This window comes from Canis lupus, chromosome 1 (genome assembly GCF_003254725.2).
Source record: "Canis lupus dingo isolate Sandy chromosome 1, ASM325472v2, whole genome shotgun sequence".
NCBI lineage: Eukaryota > Metazoa > Chordata > Mammalia > Carnivora > Canidae > Canis > Canis lupus.
This window is the reverse complement of record NC_064243.1, coordinates 41,593,555-41,621,200: the sequence shown is the minus strand read 5'-3', so window position 1 is coordinate 41,621,200 and position 27,646 is coordinate 41,593,555. Positions and strand designations below refer to the sequence as shown.

The following is a 27,646-nucleotide window of genomic DNA, read 5'->3' as shown; positions in this document are numbered from 1 at the left end:
CCTTTTTTAAAAGATCACAGACAAGCTGCATGGAAGACAGAAACCTTTAAACTTACATGAATGCTTGTCTTAAGAGAAGCCTAACATGGTCTGGGAAAGATCTTTTCGTTTCTGTGCTTTGGAGCATCTACTTTTTTTTCTGGGAGAGGACATTTATTCCAGTTAACAAAGGCAGGCTGTAGTTTGTCATGAGAAGAAGAACAGAACCCAAGGGAAGGCCTTCAGCCTATTGTTTCCCAGGAGTGGAATTCTGCTGCCCCCAGTCCCAGGCCCAGGTTCCAAAATTTCATGGATCAGAAGTAGGAAGAAATTTCTGGCAACTGGACGATTTTAGACTGCTCCCAGAGGAAAAATTTAAAAATTGTTTGCTAAAGAAGTAGGTCCCTGTCCAAGCAAACAAAATTAAGACCATTTATGAATTTGGGAAGGAATGAGTAAATACAAGTAGTACCTGAGCCACCTTTTTACTTTTTTTTTTTTTTTTTTTTTTATGATAGTCACAGAGAGAGAGAGAGAGAGAGAGAGAGAGAGAGGCAGAGACATAGGCAGAGGGAGAAGCAGGCTCCATGCACTGGGAGCCCGACGTGGAATTCGATACCGGGTCTCCAGGATTGCACCCTGGGCCAAAGGCAGGCGCTAAACCGCTGCGCCACCCAGGGATCCCCACCTTTTTACTCTTAAGCTTGCTTCTTCACCAGCCAGAGGGGTGAATGCTTGGGGGATGAGGAGGTAATAGGAGGTTTTTATTTTTACCGTACTCTACAAATCAAAGTTCTCAACCATTAACATTTAAAAAAAAAAAACAAAATATTAAGGGCACCCTGCTGGCTCAGTCCAGAGAGCATACGACTCTTGATCTTAGGGTTGTAAGTTTGAGTCCCACGTTGGGCATAGAGATTACTTAATAAAAAAAAATAAAAATAAACACTAAATAAATCCTGTTATGTAATGCTTTTATTTATTTTTTTAAGATTTTATTTGTCTATTTATTCATGAGAGACACAGAGAGAGAGGCAGAGACACAGGCAGAGGGAGAAGCAGACTCCATGCAGGGAGCCTGACGTGGGACTCAATCCCGGGTCTCCAGGATAAGGCCCTGGGCTGAAGGCGGCGCTAAACCGCTGAGCCACCCAGACTGCCCTGTACTGCTTTTAAATAAAAATTATTGCAAGAAGGACTTTTGATCTTATGAAGACTTTGTGATTCAAGAAAGTCAGATTATGTTTAAATAAATTATTCAAGATAAGAAATATGAAGGTATGTATCACTGACATTATTATAGATTAACATCTTCCCCTTAATCCTTTTATTAGATGTACAAAACAAGTACAAAACAAGAGGATGATCATACAAAACCCTACCCTTAGAATCTCTAATACGGTGCTATCTTGCAAGAAAATCATCTAAAATCTAAACAGGCAAGTCCATTATAATTAGATTTTGAAAATTTTAAAGAAGTTTACATTTATAATATACAGTGCCTCTCTCTTCCAAACACAGCTTTTTTTCATATTTTTCCATTATTTGAAAATGAAACATTCTATATTATAATTTTTTCAGGTTATAAGAGAACAAAGAATTGTGTTCAAGGATATTTAGTTTGGCTTTTTTCATGAGATAAAAGTACTGATATCTTTTTCTCACTGCTATAAATTCTAGTTTCTCACTTCATGAATGGACTATAGCATATAGAAGTATAGAGGACAAGGATAAGCACCATGTAGCTTGATTTTCCTTTCAGTGGTATTCTATAAGACTGAATGTGTTACAGCTGATGGAGAAAAGAAATAATTTCATAATGCCTTTTTAAAGCAAAACATGTTATTTCTGTGTGTGTTTTTTTAATATTTTATTTAAGAGAGAGAGAGAAAGCATGAGCAGGGAGAGGGGCAGAAGGAGAAGGAGACTCCCCGTTGAGCAGGGAACCCTATGTGCAGCTCCATCCCAGGACCCTGAGATCATGACCTGAGCCAAAGGCAGACGCTTAACCAACCAAGCCACCAAGTATCCCTGTTTTATTAATTACCCTGTAAAATACCAGATTAGAATAATCTTTATTCTAATTGCTTTCAAGTGATCAAAGCAGACATTATTAGCAGACCTAAAGTAGATTCAAAAGGATGCATGTTTGAGGCCTGTTCATTATAGAAGTATTTCGAATGGAAATCTTCACTGATTTCACACATCCACTAACCTACGGGGATAACCTATAACGGATTAAAGGGGTGGCACTACAATCTATGTCTCCTAAATGATCATTCTCCTACCACATCTCCAATTTTTGGACTGTGTTCTACTCACAAAGCAGCACCTCTTGTAATCTGGGGAAAATCCACAGGAACACAGGTAGCCACACACACACACACACTACACCACTGTTAACAAACATTTAATTCTCTCCTAATCGTCCTAAATTCTGGCCCTTTTATTATAAAACTGGTGACATAATCACACTAAGGTCATTGTCGTTCTCCATTCCATTCTGTAAACAGAAGACAAGTGGGACAAAGTATCCTACCTCAGCCTGGGAAGAAATATGAAATGCAGCTCGCCAATTCAGTTGTCTGTTTTAGTGCATAAAGAGCAAACATATCCTTAAGTCTACCTATCAGATGATTTCTATTTGTGTACAGCTTTATGTTTTGGTGATTCATAGCTCTTGTAACCAAACAGAACCATAGGGAGGGCTCCAAGGTGGCTCAGTCAGTTAAGTGTCTGCCTTCGGCTCAGGTCATGATCCCAGGGCTGGAATGGAGCCCCTTCTTGGGCTCCCTGCTCAGTGGGGAGTCTGCTTCTCCCTCCCTCTCTGCCTGCAGCTCCCCCTGCTTTTGCGCATGCTTTCTCTCTCTGGCAAACAAATAAAATCTTTTAAAAATCTAAAAATTTTAATGGAACCATACCCAGGACATAGAATAATAGTCCCCATGGGCCTCATGGTTGCAACTGACCACTGCTCCATTTTCAGCTCTGAAGTCACTGATTGAGCAGAAAATACAACAAAAATAATTCACAGAATTATGATTGTCCAGACTGAACTTACAACTTGGCTCAAGAAATCAAGATTTGCCAGAGATTGTAAGTAAATTTGTTCCACCCTATATTGCTATATTAACATCTGAGTGAAAATATTCTTTCAAACTTTTAAAAACAGGTGATTGGGGAACAGGAGCCTCTATTTGCTACTTGCATTTAGGTAGTCTATATTTCCACCCCTGCAGTGGCCCAAATGGCCAAGTCTCAAAATTAAACCTAGCAAATAACTGATCACACCATCACCCCCCCCCCCGCCCAGAATTTACACATATAAGACTGTAAAAGACTGACTGTAAGATAAGACTCCTTCCATTCTATTGAAATACACCAGATAAGACTCCTTGCATTTTATTGAAATATACCAAGGATAGGATCTCAGGGTTGCTCAGTGGTTTAGCGCCTGCCTCGGGCCCAGGGAGTGATCCTGGAGTCCCAGGATCGAATCCCGCATCAGGCTCCCAGCATGGAACCTGCTTCTCCCTCTGCCTGTGTCTCTGCCTTTCTCTGTCTCTCTATGTCTATCATGAATAAATAAATAAAATCTTTAATAAATAAATAATAAATAAATAAATAAATAAATAAATAAATAAATAAATAAAAAGAAATACACTAGATAAACCTAAGACATGTACCTCGGTGTGCCTGAATGTTAGGCTTCAGTAATCAAGGTTTTTTACACTCCATCTGATCTGATAGAAATGATATTCAATTAGTGTAATGTCTTTTGAGGGCTGAGTACTTAGTAAATGACAGATAACTACAACTTACAAAAAAAAAAAAGTAAACTGGATTACTAAATAGGCAGCAGGCAACTGATATAACTACTAGTTATATAGCGAAAAAAATCTGTTAATAGACTTTAATTAATGATCAGCACTCTACCAGGAAAGGGGAGGTTGTATTAGTCTAAACCCCCAAATGTCCACACATCCAATCAAGATAGCTCAAGATGCGATTCATATCTAATTCAAAGGTTGTCTTTTTTTTTTCTTTAATTTGAGAAAGAGCGTGAGAGAGAGAGCACAAGCAGAGCAGACGGGAGAGTTAGAGAAACATACTCCCTGCTGACCAGGGAGCTGGCCCAACGGGGGCTGGATCCCAGGATGACAACCTGAGGGATCATGACCTGAGCCTAAGGGAGACGCTTAACCAACTGAGCCATCCAGGTACCTAATTCAGGACTAATTTAATGTATGAAGTGGCCTCACTTGAGCCACTTGCATTTATAATATTTTGTCTATTTGAGATTAAAGACAATTCGAAATTGCAATGCTAACAAGCCACTTTATTTCTGGAAAAGTAGAAACCAAAGACCGTAATTAAGCATTTTTTGCCAAAATATTTCCTCAGTCTATTAATAACAGGGCCTATTTGGTTTAGTCACTATTTGATACATGACGCAGAGCACAATAAGGACACAGTGAAAGGTTAAATTGTAGAAAAAGGAGATGGCCCAAGGTATTTCCAACTTGACAACATCCAATCAAAACCAGAGAGGTAGTATTGTCTTCCATGCCCGGGATCATGACACACATGGGGGAACACTTGGGCAAATGCATGGGGGGGGGGGGGCGGGGCGGGTCCCATGCTCTTGTGGAGCATCCAGAACCAGGTGAACACTAACCCCACAAATGTAGAAACTGCTAGGATGGGTCAGGGGTACTACAGGAGCCTGGAAAGGCAGATGGGATTACTCAGGGGTCAGCAACTGAAGTTTCACAGGGCCAAGAGGGGAGGCAAGAGCTATGTGCTGAGTCATTCTTAATTAGGGAGTTCTTTTGAAAAGGACTTTTGAAAACCTGTGTAATAAATTTTGCTAGTTGAAATGAAAAACGACACCATTTTCCAAGGATACATGTAAGTGTATTGATTTGTCTCCAAATTGATAACTGGGCAGTGTGCCAGAGAGTTCAATGATAGTCTAGATGTTATTTAAGTAGTTTTTTTTTTTTTCAAGGAGGTTGCTTGGCTGCTTCAAGATGGTGACTAGGAAAGAGGGAGGGTGAGGTTATGGCATAAGGACAAAAAGAACGGAAGGAATATTTTTAAATGAACAAACTCAAGTTTCCAGGAAAGGGATTAAGTATCCTATTTCAGCATGAACTGTTAAGAAGACCTGAAAGTAGTAAAAACCAAGAAAAAAAAAAAAATGTCTCCAATTGCAAGCTTTTAGCAATTACACGTTAAAACTACGTTCACTACCAGATTCTAAATACTGGTTATGTGGCCATTTTGGCAGTAGTTGGCATCAAAAGGTGATGTACAGTAGGTATTAAAATGTGACTTAGACCTCTACGGGCTAGCACCTTATTTATGCCCGAAGCTTTGGCATGTCTTAGAAAATTAGATATTCCAGCAGTTTTTACTGGGTAGTATCTATAGCTCTAGGGACCATGGGTTTTACAAGTAGTTATAAATTAAAGACTAGAAGTAATCTAATTAAGAGCCGTCTCTCCGCCCAAACTAGACTAGGACAGCTAAAAGAGGTCACGGCAATGAGGTCACAGTTCTGTGAAATTTACCTAGATTGTAAGGGGGGAGGGGTGTTTTTCACACTGTAAACATCTACAAGTCCTCACATTTTGTATCCTCAGATACCACACAGGTTGTAAACCCATGTAAAACATGGGTTTAAAAAAAAAAAACACATAAATATGTAAGTTATCCACCATCTTCCCAACCCATGTAAAACATAGATTTTTTTTTTTTTTTTTTAATATATGAGCTTAAGTTATCCACCATCTTCCTATCAGGATATCGCCAGACAGGTTAGGTGACGCCTTGCTAACCAACACACTTGCTGGAAAATAGATCTAAAATACAACGATCCAAACAAGTCACAGTCTTGGCGGCTGTAGTGGCCAAGAAGAAATATTTCAGCTTTGAAGACAGAAGACTATAAAATACACAATCCCTAGGAGGTTCGGCACTGCGTCCAGAGACAGGGGGGTCAGGAACGCTTGCTGAGCCTCTGACCCAGCCCTGGAGAACTCGCAGGGACTGCCCCGGAGTGTTCATCCACTGGAGCCCCCGGGCCGCGAACGGAGCGAAGAGGAGGACCTGCCTCGCCTACGAAACCTGTCACCCCTCCGGAAGGGCAGCGTCTGCCCGGGTCTTCTCTGGCTCCGAGCGAGCTACACCCCAGGCTTTCTCTGCACCAGGAAGGCGGTGTCGGCGCGGGCCGCCGCGGGACTGGGTACCAAACCCGGTGGCCCCGGGCACCGCCGCTGCCAGGACCGCACGCGGCCGGGCACCCACGGGGCTGGCTCGCCACGCTGCGCCGCGCGTCCCGGCCCAACAGCTCACTTTCCGCCTCCGGGAGCAAGAGGGGCGGGGAGCGGCGGTGGGGGGCGCGGGACCCTCGGCGGGCGGGTCCCTAACCGCCCCCGCCCGGATTCCCCCGCGCAGCCCGCGAGTCTCGGGCTGGGTCGCCCCCACCGGAAGAGTGCGCAGAAAGGCTGGGCGAGCGGGGGGCGGGGGGCGGGTTTTATTACTGCGGATGGCGCAGTCGCCTCCCCCGGAGACCCGCGACAAAGATGCAAGCCCGCCGCGCCCGCCGCTGCTCCGGTCCCGCCCCGGCGCGTGAGACCCTGGAAAGCTGGAAACAGGGGTACGTGCTCCCGAGTTTGCAGATGGGCTGGACGCGCCGGGAAGTTCCCGCCGGCTGACACCCGGGGGGGCTCACGCCGCCCCCCGCCCAACCCCCGTCCCCGGGGCAGGTGGCCCGGCGCGCCCGTACCTTGGTGGCGGGGTCCGCGGCGGCGATGGCGGGGTCCCCCGGCTCGCCGGGAGCCGCCTCCGCCGCAAGGCCGCCGCCGCCGGGCTGGGGCTCGGCCGGCGTGGTGCTCCCCGCCTCCGGCTGCTCGGGGCTGCGCTGCTCCGTGGAGCTCCCGGCACCCATGGCTCCCCGGCGGTCCTCCCGCGCCCGGCTGCGGCTGCGGCTGCGGCTGCGGCTTCCCGCGGGTCCAGGGACGCGGAGAGGAGCAGAAGCCGCGCGCCCGCGAGGTCCCGGGAGCGCCTTCCTCTCCCGCCGTCCTCCTCCGAACGCGCCCAGACTGCGAATGAACGAGACGCGCTCGCGGCAAACTCCTTAAAAGAAAAAAAAAAAAAAAAAAAAAAAGCCACCTCTTTGCCTCCTCCTCCTCCCCCCCTTGTTTTTCCCTCGCTTCATCACATGAGCGCAGCCCCAGACACGCCTTGCAGCAGCATCTCCCCCCGGGCCGTGGGACCAGAGGCGCACCCGAGCCTCAGCCAGGGTCCCGGCGGCCCTCCGGGTCCCCGCACGGCGACACCAGCCGGGGGGACGCCCAGGCTTGCGGAGGGGAAGGGGAGGCCAGAAGGCCCCCAGGGGAGATTGGATTTGCTGCGGTTTATTAAATGATTGATGACCCAAGGCAGAGCTGCTGCGGCAGCGCACTTTCCAGTCGCCCCGAGGCGGACCCCAACCCCCGCGGCTCTCCTTGGGGCTGTGGGATCGTCGGCTGGTCCCAGCCTCCTCCTCACTAGCCCGGAGACAGGCTAAGGCTCCCCGGCTTCTCCGACCATATTAGGACACCTCACGTGGCAGCAGCAGGGAACCGCGAGGTTAACGCAGTCAGGCCACGGATGAGGTGGGCCCGGCGCTCGCCTATCATCCGGAACCGGTGATGTCAGGCGATGCCACCAGCGACACCGGCTGCCCCCCTTCCCCGGGGAGTTGGGGCAAGTGAGACTGTGGCTGGAAATGGCCCGGTCCCCCTTGGAGGGCGTGATGCTGGACGCCCGGGCCACTTCTGGCTGCCAGGCGGAGACACGATGACACAGATCGGTTCATTTGCCGTCAGTAGTTCTCCACGGACAAAGGCTTTAAAGAGGATCAGCCCGGTTGGCTTGCATTCTCGTCCTTCGTACTCTTGAATATAGGAACAGATAGAGAACGCAGCCGACGCGTAGTGGAACGGAATCAAATTTTGAGCTGGATTGCTTGGCACTTAAGCATGAAGGTGGTAGGACTCAAAGAAAAATTATCCCCAGTTTTAAGTGACAACTAAGTGCCTTAGTTTTCTCAAACAGTTGGAAGAATGAAGAACCTCGGAATATCCACACGAGATACCATATAAATATCCCATACTCAGATTTTGTACAGGTTAGTAGAGAATTGATGTCAGCCAGCAGTGAGTTCAGCGGTAGAATATTCTGTGCCTAATTAATTGTGGCATGTAGTATAACGGCATATGGTGATCCAGCATAAAATTTTTCTAAACATATCATTTTTCGTTGAAGAAGTACATAAGAGCCACCTGCTCCGGAATATATCGCTTCTTAAGCAATATATTTGCAAAATGGTTGGTCTTCATGATTTTTAACCATTTCATCCATTTCAACTTAAATTCTTATTACTTAGGAAACATTCCAGTACTTACTATGTTCTAGGCACTGTTCAAAGCACCTTGCATATCTAGTCATATTTAATCTTTACAACAACTCTAGGAGATAGATCCTATTATTTTCATTTTACCAATGGAGTGGAGGCAAGTAGGCCCAGAGAAATTACATCAGGTGCTCAAGATTTCACAGCTGGTAGGCAAAAAGGACAGGATTCATCCCACACTGAGCTTGAGTACAACACTTCACTCCCCTTCTGTAGGAAGTTTCCAATGTGTTCTCTCTTCTCAGGGTTATCTGTGAAAAACAGCATTTAAGGCCTCACCTAAGATACTAAGGGCTAAACCTCCCATTAAAGCCTATTGAGAATGATTAACGTCAGCACATATGAAAATGTATCAGTAAGTAGTACAAACACTATCAAAATGTCCCATTCTGTGAGATTATACTTATTCAGTTCTTGGGAAATTCTTAACAAAGCTTTTCACATAGAGCTTTCAAATTTTCAGAGGCTCTAATTACAAGGACATAGGTTTCAAGCCAACAGTATACAACGCACAAGCTGAGGAAGACATCACCAGTGTCTGCCTAGATTAGCAATTGCTTGCTTTGGGTTTATTTTTCAGGCCATGAAAATGCTCATATTCTGATTTTTTAAAAGCAAAATCTTATTTTCTTTAAAGATTTTATTTTTAAGTAATCTCCACACCCAATGTGGGGCTCAAACTCACAAACCTGACATCAAGAGTCACATGCTCCACCAACTGAGCCAGCCAGGCACCCAGGCAAAACCTTATTTTAAGAAGAAATACACACATTCTAGTACTCCCTAATCTGCCTGAAACAGCTCCCTGATAAGGAGTTATTAAGAATAACAGGGAAAGAAGAAAAGAAAAGAAAAGAAGAAAGAAGAAAGAAAAGAAGAAAAGAAAAAAAAGAAAGAAGAAAGAAAGAAAAAAAGAAAGAAAGAAAGAAAGAAAGAAAGAAAGAAAGAAAGAAAGAAAGAAAGAAAGAAAGAAAGAAAGAAAGAAATATCTACAAAAAGATTCACACAAGCACCTTTGGTTTCTGGACTGCCCAAAGAATCCTCTTCCATCTTACTTGTAAACTGGGGAGTTACTGTCATTTTTGTTAAGAAGAGTAGTTGTGCTATTTATTATCCCTATAGCAATGACATGTCCCAACCTCTTGGATATACTATTTAGAACATTCAATATAATAGAACATATGCTATTCAGAACACTATATTCATTTCTTTCATCCATTTCTTTTTCCTTCTTTCTTTTTTTTAAGGTTGTATTGTTTTAGGTAATCTCTTCACCCAGCATGGGGCTCACACTTACAACCCTGAGGTCAAGAGTTGCATGCTCTGCCTACTGAACCAGCCAGGTGTCTGATTCCTTTATTTCTCAACACATATTTATCAAATGCCTCTTAGGTACCAAGCAGAGTTACTGTGCTTTCCCCTCAAGGCTCTAAGTCAAGTCACCAAGGTTTTCTTTTTTTAGGGTTTTGGAGATACCTTTAGAATTGCGTGGATTAGCATCAACCATAGAGAGGAAGGCAGCTGTTTTCGATTTTCCACTTCTCAGTCCAAGGCTGTCAGTTACCCCAAATTCTGGCCAGCGGCCCTTTCTCTTCCAAACAGCGGGACACAGGTGTCCCACACATCGTCTCCCATGGGGCAGCTGGTGGTTGAGTCGTTTCCCTGAGAGAGTTGATACTCTCATAAAAACAGTTTAAGATTTTTGAAAAACAAACACACGTTGCCCGTACAGCAGGCTGAACTTGTATGCTTCATGTGTAACTTCCCAGAAAGACAGGTCACACAAGATTTACCAATGAAAGCTAAAGTCATAGCTGGGCATCTTGTGCATGTACCAAAACATCTTCAAATATGTTTTCAATGAGTTCACAAACGTGAAACATGTTACCACGGAGTTAACACAGACCCCCTGAAAAGGCAATAGTTACTATAATTGTTAAAATAATTTAAAACCAGCACTTAACTCTACCCTCACAGATTCATTCACTAGCTACAAAGCCTTCAGGCAATTTAACTTAGAACATGGAAACTCAACTTTCAACCTTGAAACTACCACATATTACTTCATTGTATTCACTAAATAAACCTACTTTTTTTCTGAGCTAATTACTTACATCAAAATATCTATATCACCAAAGAACCCAATTCCTCCTCTCCTCTCTTGAATTGGCTAATTATAAACTAGAAAACTATAAGAATTAATAATTTTATTTTTTCATGACTAATAATCCAACATTCATATAGAAGCTACAGAAAAAGTTCAATATACAGAAGTTCAAAGATCAACCAACTGTAGACATACATCATAAATACAGCCAAATGCTAAATTTCTAAACTTGAAGAAATCTATTGCTTTGGGTTAACTATAAAGCCAGATTTTTGTATCTGTTTCATTTACTAAGATTTAAGATTGGCTCCTGACCCAAATCTAAGATTAAGCTAAAGTAACAAAAAAGGGTAGCGGGGTTGAGAGAAGTTACTATATATATATCTTTTTTTCATTTTTGTGTTGGTACACTGGCTGGCTTAGTCAGAGGAGCCTGAGACTCCTTTAAAAAAAAAAAAAAAAGATTTTATTTATTTATTCATGAGACAGACAGACAGAGGGAGAAGCAGGCTCCATGTAGGGAGCCCAATGTGGGACTCTATCCCAGGACTCCGGGATCATGCCCTGGGCCAAAGGCAGGCACTAAACCGCTGAGCCACCAGGCGTCTCAAGCCTGTGACTCTTGATCTCAGGGTTGTGAATGTAAATTCCATGTTGGATGTAGAGATTACTTAAATAAATAAAACTTAAAAAAAAAAAAAAAGGAATTTTCACTGAGACCTAGTTTGACATAACTGCCACACTTTGTTCAAGATGTTCTAAATCTAAACAAACAAATGTATGAATACAATTGAAATGCAGTCACCAATAAACCAGGATAGCTTTGACTCCTCATTTTTCTAGAGTTAGGCTGCTCTCCACCCACTTGATTAGAACCGTGGTTAATGATTTGCCAAATATATAGAGAGATTTCTCCAGGCAAATTTTTTGGAGGGTATCCGAAAGTATCCAGAAGGTTCCTACTCACTAGGGCCGACCAAGTTACTGTCATCCTCATAACTTCAAATCTTTTCATAAATTCTACACGGGTCCTGTAAGTATCCAATATTTTTAAAAACTGTATTTTATTATTATTATTTTTAAGGTTTTTATTTATTTATTCATGACAGACACAGAGAGAGAAAGGCAGAGACACAGGTAGAGGGAGAAGCAGGCTCCATGCAGGGAGCCAGATGTGGGACTCAATCCCGGGTCTCCAGGATCACACCCTGGGCTGAAAGCGGCGCTAAACCTCTGAGCCACCCGGGCTGCCCTAAAAACTATATTTTAACATACTAATTCAACAGACTTTTATTGAGTTAAGTACCAGGCAAAATGCTGAAAACTTGGGACTTTTCAGAGCTGAAAACTTGGGTTTCATAAGTCAACATTGCTGACTTGTGAAAGACATTAAGAAACACACATTGTAAATTACTGAGAGATTTTTATGTTCCTCTATGAACTTGAATCCCTTTTTGAAAAAAATTTTAAAGGTTTTATGTATTTATTTTTAAGTAAACACTACACCCAACCTGGGGCTCGAACTTCTAAACCTGAGATCAAAACTGACAGAGCCAGCCAGGCGACCCCCGCCTTCCACCTTGTGTGAATTTTTAATCTCAGATCTACAATATGTTTGCTGTCTTTGACATCAGAAAATACTTCAATTACTATTTGCAGTAATTGACCAATGGTTGACCTGAAGAATTACCAAAATCAAGTATACAGGAGCGATTGACTATTTTAGCCCATTTTAGAGAGTTCCCATCTAAATCTCATTTGAAGGCCTGGTAAGAGTCTGTATTCCTGGAGATTGATCTCAATTCTGTTGGCTGCTTTTTTATTATCATTTTTTTAATGACTTCTGGTTACTCCTACAAATGCAATATCTGTAGGAGGGGTAGCTGTGAAAAATCAGAATAAAAGAGGGATCCCTGGGTGGCACAGCGGTTTGGCGCCTGCCTTTGGCCCAGGGCGCGATCCTGGAGACCCTGGATCGAATCCCACATCGGGCTCCCAGTGCATGGAGCCTGCTTCTCCCTCTGCCTATGTCTCTGCCTCTCTCTCTCTCTCTCTGTATGACTATCATAAATAAATAAATAAATAAAAAAAGAAAGAGTGGGAAATCAGAATAAAAGATAAAAAATCAATAGTAAAACTAGATATACTTCCCCTTCCTTCCCTCCTCTCAGCATGTTACTCCATTATAACTTCATTGGGACCATAATTAATTACATGAAAAGGATTCCAAAATCTGCAGCTGCTTATGCTGCTAAATCAGTGAAAACTTTGAAAAATGAAATAATCATTTAGATATGTTGTTTTGAATGTTATTGTGCTCTCGAGAATTCTTTGGAAGAAATTATGAGTAAAATATTCGAGTTTTACTTTATCTGAGAGAATTTGAAACACTGAGTATTTCAGAGTGCAACATTACGGGGTGTTTTCCTAAGTAAAAATGATGGGTTGGTGAAAATAATATCTAGTGAGTGATTGCAGTATTCAGTATTTCAAGCAAAACTATACAGAACAAATTCCCTGATTGAAAGTTGCCAACAGTCCCTTAGAATATTTTTTGACAGTTTTATTGAGGTATAATTGGTGTAGAAAGAACTGTACACAGCTAAAGCATACAATTTGATGAGTTTTGATAAATGCATACTTCCTTGGAATCTACATCATAGTCAAGATAATGAGCACAATCATTTACCCAAAAATCTCTCCATGTACCCTTGTAATTCCACTCTCTAGCGCCCTGGGCCCCACCCTGCCTTCTTAGGCAGTCGCTGTCACTATAAATGAGTTTGCATTTTTTAGAATTTTATAGAAATTCATAGAAATGGAGTCATCTACTGTACATATACTTTTCTTGATCTGGCTATTTTTATTCAGCATAATTATATTGAGATGCATCCATAATTATATTGAGTTATTTTACATTTAACAATAGTTATAGATGATTTTTATTTAAAAAATTTTTTTTCTTCTATGACTTCCCTAAATACTCCATAATGAATATGTATGAGTTTTTTTCCCTGTAATGAAAACATTGAGGCACATGTGCCTGATATATGCATGCATATCCCATTGAAATCCAGAGAATAGTAAATCAACTGGCATTTGAGTCTGAATTAGAGCTAGAGGCAAATCCATTCTGTATTTAATAAGTCTATATTCACTTTATATGCTTTTGCCACTTCATATCATTATTCTAATCTAAGTATTGAAAGATCTAGGGGAAAATGATAACTTAATTATCTTCACATAATATTTATGAGTTTGGCTGCAAATGATGCATTTTTGGCCATAATTCTAAATTTATGCAATGATAGCAGAGGTATCAGTTGTAATTTGTCAATTTAGGGGGAAAATATTCTGGAAAGGATAGTCATATACTTTTTTTTTTTTTTTTAAGATTTTATTTATTCACTTGATAGGGAGAGAGAGCACAAGCAGACAGAGTAGCTGGCAGAAGGAGAGGAGAAACAGGCTCCCCAGTGAGCAGAGAGCCCGATGCAGGGCTCAATCCCAGGACCCTGAGATCATGACCCAAGCCAAAGGCAGACATTTAACTAACTAAGCCACCCAGGAGCCCTTTAGTCAAATACCTTAAATGTTGTTTTATAACAATGTAAAATGACTTTTTAAAAGTATATCTTAACTACTAATATCCATAACTTAGATCAAGGTGTGTATGTAAAATTTGTAAAAATTATGACATTTTCAACAATTTTGACTATTGCAAAATTTGACAAAAACTATAGCAATTATGATCATTGCAAACCAATATTAATTTCACACTTTCTGTTATTGATACTAATTTATTTATCAGATATCTAAAATAACTTAGAAAACTATACACTATTATCAACTTTGATAGGATAAATGCTGAAAACATACATATGTATATACATATTTTTTAATGTATGTATATATGCCTATAAAAAAGATGAGAATATTACTATAATTCTTTCTGGAAGATAGAATTTAAAATAATTTTTTCCTTCATTATGCTTGCTTGCTTTTTCAATTTTCTACATTGAACGTGGGTTACTTTTGCCAACAGAATAAAAAGCATGTTAGCAATTGTTTAATTATCCAAGGAACACTACATCCTGAAGAATATAAGTTCGTAGAGTATATTATGACAACCCAGTATACTGCTATCACAGTATTGAGTAATAAATTATGCTAACAATAAGTCTCATAAAGAAGTAAAGAGTAGGGATCCCTGGGTGGCGCAGTGGTTTGGCGCCTGCCTTTGGCCCAGGGCGCGATCCTGGAGACCCGGGATCGAATCCCACGTCGGGCTCCCGGTGCATGGAGCCTGCTTCTCCCTCTGCCTGTGTCTCTGCCTCTCTCTCTGTGACTATCATAAATAAATAAAAAATAAATAAATTAAAAAAAAAAAAGAAGTAAAGAGTAGTTCTCAAACTTAGCTGCATACTGGAATAACCTGGGAATCTTAACAAATACTGATGCCTGCATCCCAACCTCAGTGATTCTGATTTAATTGGTCCAAGGTGCAGCTTGGGTATCGGGGTTGTAAAAAGCTCCCTGGGTGATGCTACTGTGCCACTGAGCTCTAGAATGACTGCTCCAGCTTTGAGATTGAACTGACTTTCTTGGTTTTGCCTGGCTTCCTGATGGGTATTAACAGTCAGCTAAGCAAGGATATGGGAGAAAAGCAATTTCCTTTTTGCACAGTTTTTTAAATGATATTAGGAGAAGGGAAGTCTATGCTCTGGAATCATCATAATTACATATATTCAATCAGGTCCTTCCAAGGAAATCAATCCACCTGGAAGGGATCCAGTATAGAGCCTCATGGCGTAATGAATTTTGTGTTATGTTGGAAATACCTTATAGTAAGACTATACATTTTAAACTCATGCCAAAGAGGATGGTTATTCCAGTATAGAGTTACAGATAAGTATAAAATTATCTATATGCAATTATATACTGCTTATCATTTTTCTAAGCAGAAAACCATTAGGTTACAAAATACTGAATATTTGCTCCAAAGTAAAGTATAGAATTTAATCACTATAGAAAATATTTGGTCAGCCAAAACCTACATGCCTTCAGTCATGAAAATAATCAGAGTGTGAGCTGATAAATATCTTAACTAGTAATAAATTAAAGAGAGGCAGATAAGTTGGTCTAAGATTTCTTTTGCATTCTTTTAAGTTGACTTGCTAAATGCCTTTAAAATGAATGTAAAATAATTTTATAACAATTTTAATAAACCCATTCAAATATGCACAACTGATTTCTCACAATTTGCAAAAGCAGCTCAAGGGAGGGAAGATAGCCTTTTTAATAAATGGTGCTGAACATTTTGGATATGCATAGGCAAAAAAAAAAAAGTTTAACCTTGACCTAAATCTCATACCTTTAAAAAAATTAACTCCAAATGGATTGTGGATTTAAATGTAAAACATAAAACCATAACATTTTTCAAAAAATAAGAGAAAAACAGGATATAGATCTAGGTAATGAGTTCTCAGATTTAACATAAAAGGCGTAAAAGGAAAAATGGAAAAATTGAGATTATCAAAATTTAAAACTTCTGCTCTGCCTAAGACCCAGTTACGAGAATGAAAAGACAATTCTCAGACTGGGAAAAATATTTGTAAATGATAAATCCAATAAGGACAAGCATCTAGATGTACAAAGAATTCTCAGAACCCAAGAGTAAAAAAAGAAGAAAAAATGGGCAAAAGATTTGAAGACATCTCACACAACAACAAAAAGAAACAAACTATTGGTATATATGATCACCTGGATAAATCTCCAGAGAATAATGCTGAAAGCAAACCACCGATCCCCAAAAGTTACATACTATATGATTCCTTTTATAAAACATACTTAAAATGACAAAATTATAGAAATGGAGAAGAGTTTAGGGTAGCCAAGGGTTAAGGAAGGGAGAAGAGGGAGTGGCTCTGGCTATGGCAACAAGAGATCCTTGGATGAGAATGCTCTGTACTTTGACTGTATCAATGTCAATATCCTGATTGTGATATGTGCTATATAGCTTTGCAAGATGTTACCATAGGGAAACTGGGTGAAGGGTATTTGGGATCTCTGCATTATTTTGTACAACTGCATGTGAATCTACAATTAACTGGGGAGGGGGGAGGTTTAATTTAAAAAGAAAGAGCAATGTATTTATTATATATTCTCAGATGGGCTAAATTAAGATCCTAGATATCTGTTTTTATTCAATTTCCAGTCTTCTCAGTTTTCTAGCGTGCTTAAAATATCCTTTAAAATGAAAACTAAACCAAATTAGATGTCAACACACTGTTAAGAGGTTGGTATTTTGTTTAGCTTCTAAGCTTTTTAACTCTGAAACAATCAGACTTGATAAAATACAGAAACAATAGATTTCCTGACTCGGCCCCGCTGTATAAATACGCCCTTTTAACTCCTTGGTTTCATCTTGCCAATAAAGAAGGAGTGGATCCACCTGTAATCACCTTGTCCGATATCATGTCCAAGTTCGGCTTTTGAAAGACCTTAAAGGAACCAAACCAAACAAGAAATGAAGCAAGAGGAGCAGTGAGATCAGCTACGAGGAACGTCTCACCCTTAAGAACAGGTTCTGCAAAGCTCCCTGTCTTTTGTGCTTCCCTCATCACTAATGTTTAGCAAAATACAAATTGGTAAATCTAGCAATATCATATCAGATATCAGATAAAGAAAGATAAAAGAAAGCAGATAAAGAATGGGAGGGGGTGCTTCCCTGTTTTAAAATGTCAATTTACCAGAGGCACCTGGGTGGCTATCAGTTGAGTGTCCAACTCTTGTTTGGCTCAGGTCATGATCTCAGGGTGGAGAGGTCACATTGGAGCCTGCTTAAGATTCTCTCTCTCACTCCCTCTGCATCTCCCTCCCTCCCCACCCAGCACAGATGCACTCTTTCTCTAAATAAAATTTTATTTATTTTTAAAAAGATTTTATTTATTCATTCATGAGAGACACAAAGAGAGAGAGAGAGAGGCAAAGACACAGGCAGAGGGAGAAGCAGGCTCCATGCAGAGAGCCCAATGCGGGACTTGATCCAGGGCCTCCAGGATCCATACCCTAGGCCAAAGGTGGCGCTAAACTGCTGAGCCACCTGAGCTGCCTGAAATAAAATTTTAAAATGTTAATTTCCCAGGGTAAATTTAACTTTAACAAAAATTGACTGTTGTTTATATTTTCTGGCTTAAAAAAATCCATATCCTTCTTTGGCCTATATTTAATAACTGTTATATATTTGCTTGTCTATCAATATTTGTGACATTAAAGTCAATGCAGCAATGTAATCCCCAAGATTAACAAATTGATAATGCCTTATAATCGTATTTTTTAAAAAGCTTCAATAATGATAGCTAGCACCTAGTGACCACCAACATTGGAAGCTGATTTTTTAGGGGGTGCCTGGTTGGCTTGTTCAGAAGAACATGTAACTCTTGATCTCAGTGTCCTGAGTTCAAGCCCCATGTTGGATGTAGAGATTACTTAAATAAATACTTTTTTAAAAAAGATTAAGAAGCAAAAAAAAAAAATAGATTAAGAAGCTAATTTTTAAGCAGAGTAAGACATAGACATTGGTAGAGGAGCTAGACTTAACCTTATAATATCCATATGAGATGAATTTTTATTTCCCACATTTCATTGGATTCAGATAAAATGGTTTCTAGACACGTTGGAGATGCAGAGAAAAAAAAAATCCATCTTAGCCTTTCTTCAAAAATAATAGTAAGCCTAATTTTTGGTGGCAGAGAAAAGGGATAAGAAGATTTTTAGAGAATTGAATGGTTTAAAATAGCTTTTTTGCCAGTCTGGGAAGGAAAACACTCAGTTGTCTCCATTCCTGAAAAGAAAGGGCTGACAGCACTAAATCACTGTCTCTGGCTACAGTGTTTCTTGGATGCCCCTGAGATAGCTTGGTGTGAAGAAACTAGCAATTAAGTTAAAGAATGATTGCCTTTATTATTGAATAATTTCCCCTTTTACAGACATAATTTTTCTCAGCACAAGTTGCAAAAGCAACTCCTTTAAGTTATCATTCCCAAACTCAAAACCATGTAGATAATTAAATGGGAGTCCCCTCTCTCCCACCGGAGCCACAGTTGGGATTCAGGAAAGTGTTTGGAACCGGTAAAAAAAACAAAGAAATTGGTCTTGGCTTTCGTTTGACTTCTTTCCTAAAGCTGCAAACCTCCAGTTTGTCTCCTGTCACTACCTCTTTATTTCTTTATTTTGGTCTGGTTCATACATTCAGTGTGGAAATTGCTGTTCCGATTTGAAGGCCCCTATGCCTACTCATCCAACCCCAGCCACCCACTTCTTGCTCCCCCTGTCCTGCCTTCCACATCCTGGGGATGCAGTATGGGGGCGCGTTCTGTAGCAGGAACTCCTCAAGAGCTGCCTTGCTCTTCATGGCACCTCTGCAGGCTGAGTCAAATGGCCTGGAACCTCTAGACTCTTAGAGAAGTGAGCCCAGTTTTGGGTCTCTGGTAAGGTGTTAGCAAGGAGGAGGGGCCGGCCTGGGGAGGCCCACAGACAAAGATATTTCTCTCTTGATAACTTGAAACATTTTCAACTGGCACATTTTTCTTTCTTTTTTTTTTTTTTCTTTTATCTTTTCAGCCATGAAATAGGAAATTGTATTTTATTTTATTATTTTTTAAGATTTTATTTATTTATTCATGAGAGAGACAGAGAGGCAGAGACATAGGCAGAGGGAGAAGCAGTTTCTTTTTGGGGAGCTCATTGCAGGATTTGATCCCAGGACCCTGGGATCATGCCCTGAGCCAAAGGCAAATGCTCAACCACTGAGCCACCCAGGTGGCCCAAAATGGGAAATTTTAAAACATAATTTACTTCAACTATGGTAGGGTCATTTGAGAATTCTATTGAGCAACAGCTAATGTGCAAGACTGGGTTCGATTATTACTGGCTTAGCCAGTAATCGAGGAATGTTCTAGAGGAAGCATTGGTGGAAACAAAAGGAATTACAGCCTGTTTAATCTGCCCTGAAGACCAAGAAAATGAGGAAGAATTACTTATTTTGAAAATAGTCATCCGGATTTCATCATTGAAGCAGCTTTATTTCAGGTGATCTCTTCCAGTGGTATTCTGGGCTTATCATAAATTTCCACTAATACAAGATTCTGAGATTCTCTAGGAATTCTTCATGAGCAACCCTTCTGAGTGGGCACAAAGGTGCATCTCAGAGGGCTGTCCCTAATGGGCAGGTTCTCAGAGGACTCATGAGAGGCAGGAAGAACACAGGAAAACTTACATTTTTAATCTCATACTATCTAAATTACTAATTTGAATATATTATGTGATAAACATAATATATTAGTGCTATTAGCATTATAAATATATATAAGTAGAAGTATGTATATAGGATCTGAATGCTCAGTTTTTAAAAAATTGATGGTGTATACAATCAATAAGGCTAGAGACCATGTTGCTAAAGGCAGAGAAAATCAGTCTTCGTCACTCAGATCCATGGAAATGACTTGTGGTTTATAACCAGAAATTCAGAACTATCATTAGCGGTTCCCTGTTAATTCATTTACACATCGCATGTCTCCTTTTTTTTTTTAATATTTTATTTATTTATTCATGAAAGACCGAGAGAGAGAGAGAGAGAGAGAGGCAGAGACATAGGTAGGGGGAGAAGTAGGTCCCTGTGGGGACCCTGATGTGGGACTTGATCCCAGAACCCTGGAATCACGACCTGAGCCAAAGGCAGACACTCAACCAATGAGCCACCCAGGCATCCCCATCACATGTATCCTCAAGGGTGGGCCACATTTACACATTTTTGTTTCTCCGTGACCTAGCACAGTCCCTGAAAATGTCAGAGAATTGGGGATGCTTGGGTGGCTCAGTCAGGAGAGCATGTGAATCTTGATACTGGGGTTGTGAGTTTGAGCTCCACGTGGGGTGTAGTGATTATGTAAATAAATAAAACTTTTTTTTTTAATATCAGAGAATTGTAAATGGAGAGTAAACTGGATTGTGAAAACTGGGGGTTGAAAGGATGGAGAGAAGCTGTTTCTGTTAGTTTACCTGGAATTGAGTTTTGGTCAGCCACTTAGCAGCTGTGTGACTTCCAGCAATGTATTTAATCTCTCTGTACTTGGTTTGCTCAGCCGTACAGTAAGAATAAAACTAGAAGGACGTAAAGAGTAATTGTGAGGAAACATATAAAAGGCTGAGAATAGTGCCTGGCACCTAGGAAGTATTTCCAAAGCAGGATTTCTTTCTCTCCAGAGCAGTAGTCTCCAGCCTTTTTGACTATATACTCTTATCAATTAAAAAAAAAAAAAAAACATTTAGGGGTGCCTGGGTGGCTCAGTTGTTGAACGTCTGCCTTTGGCTCCTGTCGTGATCCCAGGTCTGGGGATTGAGTCTTGAATCAGACTCCCAGAGGGGAGCCTGCTTCTCCCCCATCTATGTCTCTGCCTCTCTCTGTGTGTCTCTTATGAATAAATAAATAAAATCTTTGAAATCAATCATTCAGTTTTAACATATGTGAATGCTATTTATTTAAATATTCTTATTTATAATTTTTTTCTATTAAGATTTTTTTCAAGATTTTATTTATTTATTTGAGAGAGAGAGAGTGAGCATGAGTGGTGGGAGGGGCAGAGGGAGAAGCTCTCTGCTGAGCAGAGAGCCCAACACACAGCTGGATCCCCAGACCCTGGCATCATGAGCTGAACTGAAGGCAAATGCTCAACCGCCTGAGCCACCCTGGCACCCCAATATGTTCTTTTATTAATCCACACCCTTAAGCATTGATACTACAAAGCAAAATGCTACATGTTATTTTACCAGGATTGGACTGCATGCCTGATTAATCACAGAGATTGGGTTATGGAAAGACCACAGCTTCCATCCTGGATGTATATTGTCTCTCTCTCCCTCTTTCTCCTCTCATCTCATCCTCCGAGAAACGCAGGTTGCCATCTTGTGAGCAGCCCGGCGGAGAGGCCTGTATATAGTGGAACTGAAGCCTTCTGCCAAGGGCCAGCTAGGAACTGGTGCCTACCAGCCACCACGAGAGTGCACTGAGAAGTGGTTCTTTTTTTTTTTTTTTTTAAGATTTTATTTATTTATTCATGAAACACAGAGAGACAGAGAGAGGCAGAGACACAGGCAGAGGGAGAAGCAGGCTCCATGGAGGGTGCCTGATGTGGGACTCGAACCTGGAGCCCCAGGATCATGTCCTGGGTGGAAGGCAGGCGCTCAACCGCTGAGCCACCTAGGCGTCCCTGAGAAGTGGATTCTTGAGCTCCAAGTGAGCCTAGAGATGATGCCAACCCTGACTGACAGCTTGAAGGCAACCTCTCCAGAGATCCTCAGCAAGAACCGCTTAGCTGAGCCATTTCCGGGTTCCTGACCTTTAGAAACTGTGAAATAATAAGTGTTTGTTGTTTCAAGGTGTTTAAAAATGCTCTGTGTTTGTGTTTCAAGGATGAAGAAACCACACTGGAATTTGCAAGCCCAAGAATTTTCAGAGGTTTATAAAAGAAGGTGGTAGATTCTAATGACTTTTAGCAAATGCATATTCCCAGTGGTCATTAGACCTGAGCTGAGACCTTGGCGTTTGTCATCTCATTTTGACGACAGCTGTGCTCTGCGAGGTTTTGTTTCCGACATGATCTGGATGGAGCTCTCAGAGGCAGATGTATGACGAGGAAATGAGCTCACTGAATGGCAGGCAGAGCCGCAAAACACTTTCACAACAAAAACGTTGCTGCAAAGAGGACCTGACCGCAGAGCCAGGATCCGCTGTGATAATCCATGTGCAAATAAAAACTCAGGAGGCGCTCAGTGCGAACCAATTTAAATAGGACTGGAGATGCAATGGCCTTTTTCTTATACTCCAGGGTTGTTGAAAGGGTCCAGAAATTTATAAGATGACACTAAAACAATACCTATTTTCAGATCTAATAGTGGCATTGCAAATATATGTAAATTTAAATACAGAATTTTATTTTTATTTGTTTTAAAAGATTTTTACTTATGTGACAGAGAGAAAATGAGAGAGAGCACAAGCAGGGGGAGTGGCAGGGAGAAGGAGAAGCAGGCACTATGTTCTTTGATAAATGGGACTCCATATGTAGTATATACATATGTATTTTTAAGTAGGATCCATGCCCAAGGTGGAGCCCAATGCGGGGCTTGAACTTATGACCCTGAGATCAAGACCAGAGGTGAGGTCGAGAGTCAGATGGTTAACCCACCACGCCACCCAGGTGCCCCTCTCCCCCTATTTATTATCAGGGCAAAATGCAGTAGGAAATCTCTTATGTTAAACTGTTATTTTGGGGGATCCCTGGGTGGCTCAGCGGTTTAGCGCCTGCCTTTGGCCCAGGGCGTGCTCCTGGAGTCCTGGGATTGAGTCCCGTGTTAGGCTCCCTGCAAGGAGCCTGCTTCTCCCTCTGCCTGTGTCTTTGCCCCCCAACCCCCGTAGGTCTTTCATGAATAAATAAATAAAATCTTTTTTTTTTTATAAATAAAATCTTTAAAAAAAAACCTTTTATTTTGAAATTGTAAACGACGGGCCTTGTGTTTTTGTCTCATGTTTCATAATTATGTCCTCTACAGGAGATAGCTGTGAAGAGGCTGTTGTCCTTGTTGCCCTCGGTGCATGGCAAGCAGACAGCCCTGGTCGCCATTCACTATAGGAGGCCTGTGGCTCTGGGTTTGTGTCCAGGTAGCATATCCCCACGTGAGGCCTACTAATATACTCCAAAAGCATCAGCAGTGCCTTTGTCCTTATTCTAGTATCCTAGCATGAGAGGACAGAGGCCTCTATCTGAATGATGGGCTAGTGTTCCTCCATGGGCCCCACAGAAAGGACCTCATCCCTTCCCTCCATAATTCTCTTCCTCTGTTGACTTTTTTCTTCCATATAAATGTTTAAATCTATTTTTCAAAGATTTTATTTATTTATTTATCTATCTGCGAGTACACTGTAGGGAGGCAGGGGGACAAGCAGACTCCACGCTGAGCACAGACCCCGGTGCAGTGCTCGATCTCACCACCCTGAGATCATGACCTGAGCTGAAATCAAGAGTCAGATGCTTAATCAACTGAGTCCCCCAGGCTCCCCTAAATCTATTTTTAAATTATTTTTTATAAGCAAGCTCTGCAAACAATTTGAGGCTTGAACTCAAAGTGCTGAGCTCAAGAGTCAAATACTCTACCAACAGAGGCAGCTGGGCTCCCCAAAATCTATTTTAGGTTTAAAAACAAGCAACAAGTAAATGCCCTTAGAGACTGCCTTTGTTTCACAATCAAGTTTCTTGGGAGAAGTCTCTACAGTTCATTGGTCTTCACCTTGCCCTCCATCACTGCTCAACACACTGCCATCTGGCATCTGTCACCACCCCCTCGGCAAGCTGCTCTCTGCTCATCTAGCCACCACCAGCAGAGAACATGCCTCAGCCTCCGTCTTCGGAACCATTCTGCAGTTTGATGCTGGGGACCTGTCCTTGGAAACATTCTTCTTCTTCTTTTTTTTTTTTTTTTTTTTTTTTAAAGATTTTATTTATTTATTCATGAGAGACACACACAGAGAGAGAGAGAGAGAGGCAGAGACAGGCAGAGGGAGAAGCAGGCTCCATGCAGGGAGCCTGATGAAGGATTCGATCCCCGGACTCCAGGATCATGCCCTGGGCTGGAGAAGTCCCACATAACTAAACTGCTTATGGAGTTATGGAGTCCCACATAACTAAACTGCTGAGCCACCCAGGGGTCCCCTGGAAACTCTCTTCTTCTGAGGCACCCCAGTTTTAACTTTTTCTCGGGCTACTGCCCACTGGTGTCTTGCAGCTGTGCTTTCGACCTTATGTCAAGGCGATGTCTCATCAAGGCCCTGCCCCAGCAGCTCTCCTGTTCTTCTCTTGCCCCATCTCACATTCTGTCTCCTTCCTGAGTGAGCTCAGCCCCACCACAGCCGCAGCGGCCACTCACTTGCCGAGGATGTCCCAGCGCATCTCTCAGCCCGAGTCTCTTTCTGGGATCCGGGACAGACTTTCTGCTGCCCTCTTTGTACATCGGAGAGCACTCGAAAATGAGCTCACCTCTCTTCCCTAAATACTTACTCCCATTCTATTTCATGTCTTGCTAGTTCATCAAGCCATCAAAAGCTGTGGGTCAAGCAAAATTCCACCATCACCCTCATTTGCTCATCCAGTAGCCAAACTCGATTAATTCTGTCCCCTGGAAGTTTTTGGCACCTGTTCCCCTCCATCTATTTTTCACTGCTATTGACTCTTCTTATTTAGACTCTTCTTATTCTTCCTTGTTAAATTGTCCTAATCGATAGCTTCCACACAGACATGCCCAGTGTGACACGCATATGCTTGTGCAAGTTAACTTTAATCTACTTTCTAAGAGTGTGTTTTTTAAATTGTATTTATTTATTTGAGAGAGAGAGTATGAGCAGGGGGAGAAGGAAAAGCGGACTCTCCACTAAGCAGAAAGCCCAATGAGGGGCTCTATCCCAGACCCTGGGATCACAGCCCAAGCTAAAGGCAGCTACTTAACCAACTGAGTCATCCGGTCACCCGATCTAGGAGTGCTTTGTTGACAGTTAAAAGACCCTGATCATAATATGATTCAACCTTAAAAAAGGAATGAAATTCACATATATGGGATCCCTGGGTGGTGCAGCGGTATGGCGCCTGCCTTTGGCCCAGGGCGCGATCCTGGAGATCCGGGATCGAATCCCACGTCAGGCTCCCGGTGCATGGAGCCTGCTTCTCCCTCTGCCTGTGTCTCTGCCTCTCTCTCTCACTGTGTGCCTATCATGAATAAATAAAAATTAAAAAAAAAAAAAAAAGAAATTCACATATATGCTGCAACATGAATGCAACTTGAAGACATTAGGCTAGGGGAAATCAGCCAGACACAAAAGGACAGACTTACATGAGGTGCCTCAAATAGTCAAATTCCTGGAATGGGAAGTAGACTGGTGGTTGCCACAGGCTAGGGGAAGGAATAATAGAGAATTAGTGTGTAATGGGGACAGTGTTTCAGTTTGGGAAGGTGAAAAATTCTGAAAAATTCTGAAAATGTACAACACTATGAAGTATTTAATGGTTTGGAGAAAAAAATTTTTTTTTGAGAGAGCAAGGGGGTGGCGCAGAAGGAGAAGGAGAAAAGCTTAAGCAGACTCCATGCCCAGCATGCCACTAGATCGCATAAACCCTGAGATCACGACCTAACCCAAAATCAAGAGATGGATGTTTCACTGACTGAGCCATGCAGGCACCCCTGGTTTGAAATGATTTTAAAATAGTTAAAATGATCAACTGGGTTTGTATATTTTACCATAATTTTTTAAGGTGAAAAAAAAAATACCCTAATCAGAAGCTCATTCCCAGAAAGCCCTTCAAATATCTCACTTAATCTGACTAGAGGATTTATTGATTAGAATAAGAGATGTTAAAGGTCATTTTTAATTGGTGAACAAGGTGATTGAGACATGTTTATTATTATTATTATTTTTTAAAATATTTTATTTATTTATTTGACAGAGAGAAAGAGAACACAAGCAGGGGAAGTAGGAAGCAGAGGGAGAGGGAGAAGCTAGCTGCCCGCTGAGCAGGGAGCTCAATGTGGAGCTTGAATTCAGGACCCCAAGATCAAGACCTGAGCTGAAGGCGGACACTTAACTGACTGAGCCACCCAGGAGCCCCAAGATAGCCCCAATAGCAGGTGGCTATTAAAAAGAGCTGTTCAGGTACTTCCTCTCCTGGATGAGTGGGTGTAAAAACAGGGTGACTAGTGTAACACCATCAAAGTGGCTCCTTAGATCAGAAATTCTAGAAATCTGTTGGTGTACCTCCTTCCCTCCCCGCACTCCCCCATTAACTGCTGCCATCCTGCTGTCCCTCAGAGCATGGTCACGTTTGCCATGGATTGGCTCCTTCCTGAGAGGTGTCTGGGTCCCCAGTGCGCAATACACAGGATTGCTTCCTTGTTTGCTTGCTCCTGAATGTTAGTGCCTCTTCTAACTCTGGGGAGGCTGCTTTCATTCAGCATACAGCCTCAAGTGAGCTTGTAGGGGAGAAGACAGACAGCTCTTGGCTGCCTCCAATCCTTGTTAGCACTGAATTTCTCCAGTAATCTTCCTAAGATGCAAATCAGGTCATGTCAATTTCTCACTCCAGATTCTTCCGTGGACCCCCTCCCTTACCCCCACCTTCCACTCAAAGAGTGAACTCCCAGTGCCTAATGTGGTACAAGGGCTTTTCCAGATTTGACCCTGCCTTCTTTTTCCTTCTTGCTCTCCACTCTATCTTGTTCTTTTTTTTTTTTTTTTTAAGATTTTACCTATTTATTCTTGAGAGACACCCACACAGAGAGAGGCAGAGACACAGGCAGAGGGAGAAGCAGTCTCCCCACAAGGAGCCCGATGTGGGACTTGATCCCGGATGCTGGGATCATGCCCTGAGCCGAAGACATGCTCAAATGCTGAGCCACCCAGGCGTCCCCACTCCATCTTGTTCTGACCCCAGCACACCAACCCTTGAACCTGCCTTCATCTTTCCTATCTTCATACCTCTGCACATAGCCTTTTATTCTTTCCCCAAAGCTCTTCCCTATACATGCTGGCTTTTGCTTCAGGGAACACAGCCGGATCAGGAGCACCAAGTCCTGGCCTAAAATGACAGCATCTGTGCCTGGAATTTTACCTTTTTTACACGATATTTTCAGCAGCTATGAAATCATTCCATTTGCATAGAGAGAAGGACGAAGTAGACGCAGCAAGGAGAACCAGAAACTGCTCTGCCTTGGAGAGAGACCGAGAGACCTCAGGGGGCAGTCACCCTTCTTTTTTATCTAGTCAGGTTCCTGGCTCCCTCTCCTTTTGAGAAGCAATGCAGAGACCTGTCCTTGGCATCTGGGAGTGAGTTTGCAAGCTCCTTTGTAGCTGGTTGAGTGTTGACCAGGCTGCCAGGTCTGCAGAACAAACTCCTGGGGGTTCATTCTGATGGCGAGTGCTCTGGTCCTCCCAGGCTTGGCTGCCCGGGCGGCCCCATCTCTCTGCTTTGGGAAGAGCGGGTTTAGCAGTCTGACAT

The 27,646-nt window shown here is 42.0% G+C and overlaps 1 protein-coding gene and 1 long non-coding RNA gene across 2 annotated transcripts in view; one reads left to right on the top strand and one right to left on the bottom strand.

The window, feature by feature from the left end:
- AKAP12 (A-kinase anchoring protein 12) overlaps positions 1–7,558 on the bottom strand; it is a 96,072-nt gene extending 88,514 nt beyond the window's left edge. The window contains exon 1 of the mRNA XM_025422550.3: positions 6,773–7,558. Within this exon, the coding sequence (XP_025278335.3) occupies positions 6,773–6,934 (162 nt within the window). The 5' untranslated portion in view covers positions 6,935–7,558. The remainder of the gene's footprint in view (positions 1–6,772) is intronic.
- On the top strand, positions 6,319–22,540 carry LOC118352480 (uncharacterized). The gene is made up of 2 exons (XR_004809659.2): positions 6,319–6,643; positions 22,023–22,540. It is a non-coding gene; the product is annotated as an uncharacterized LOC118352480 (long non-coding RNA).
- Positions 22,541–27,646: the final 5,106 nt, after the last annotated feature.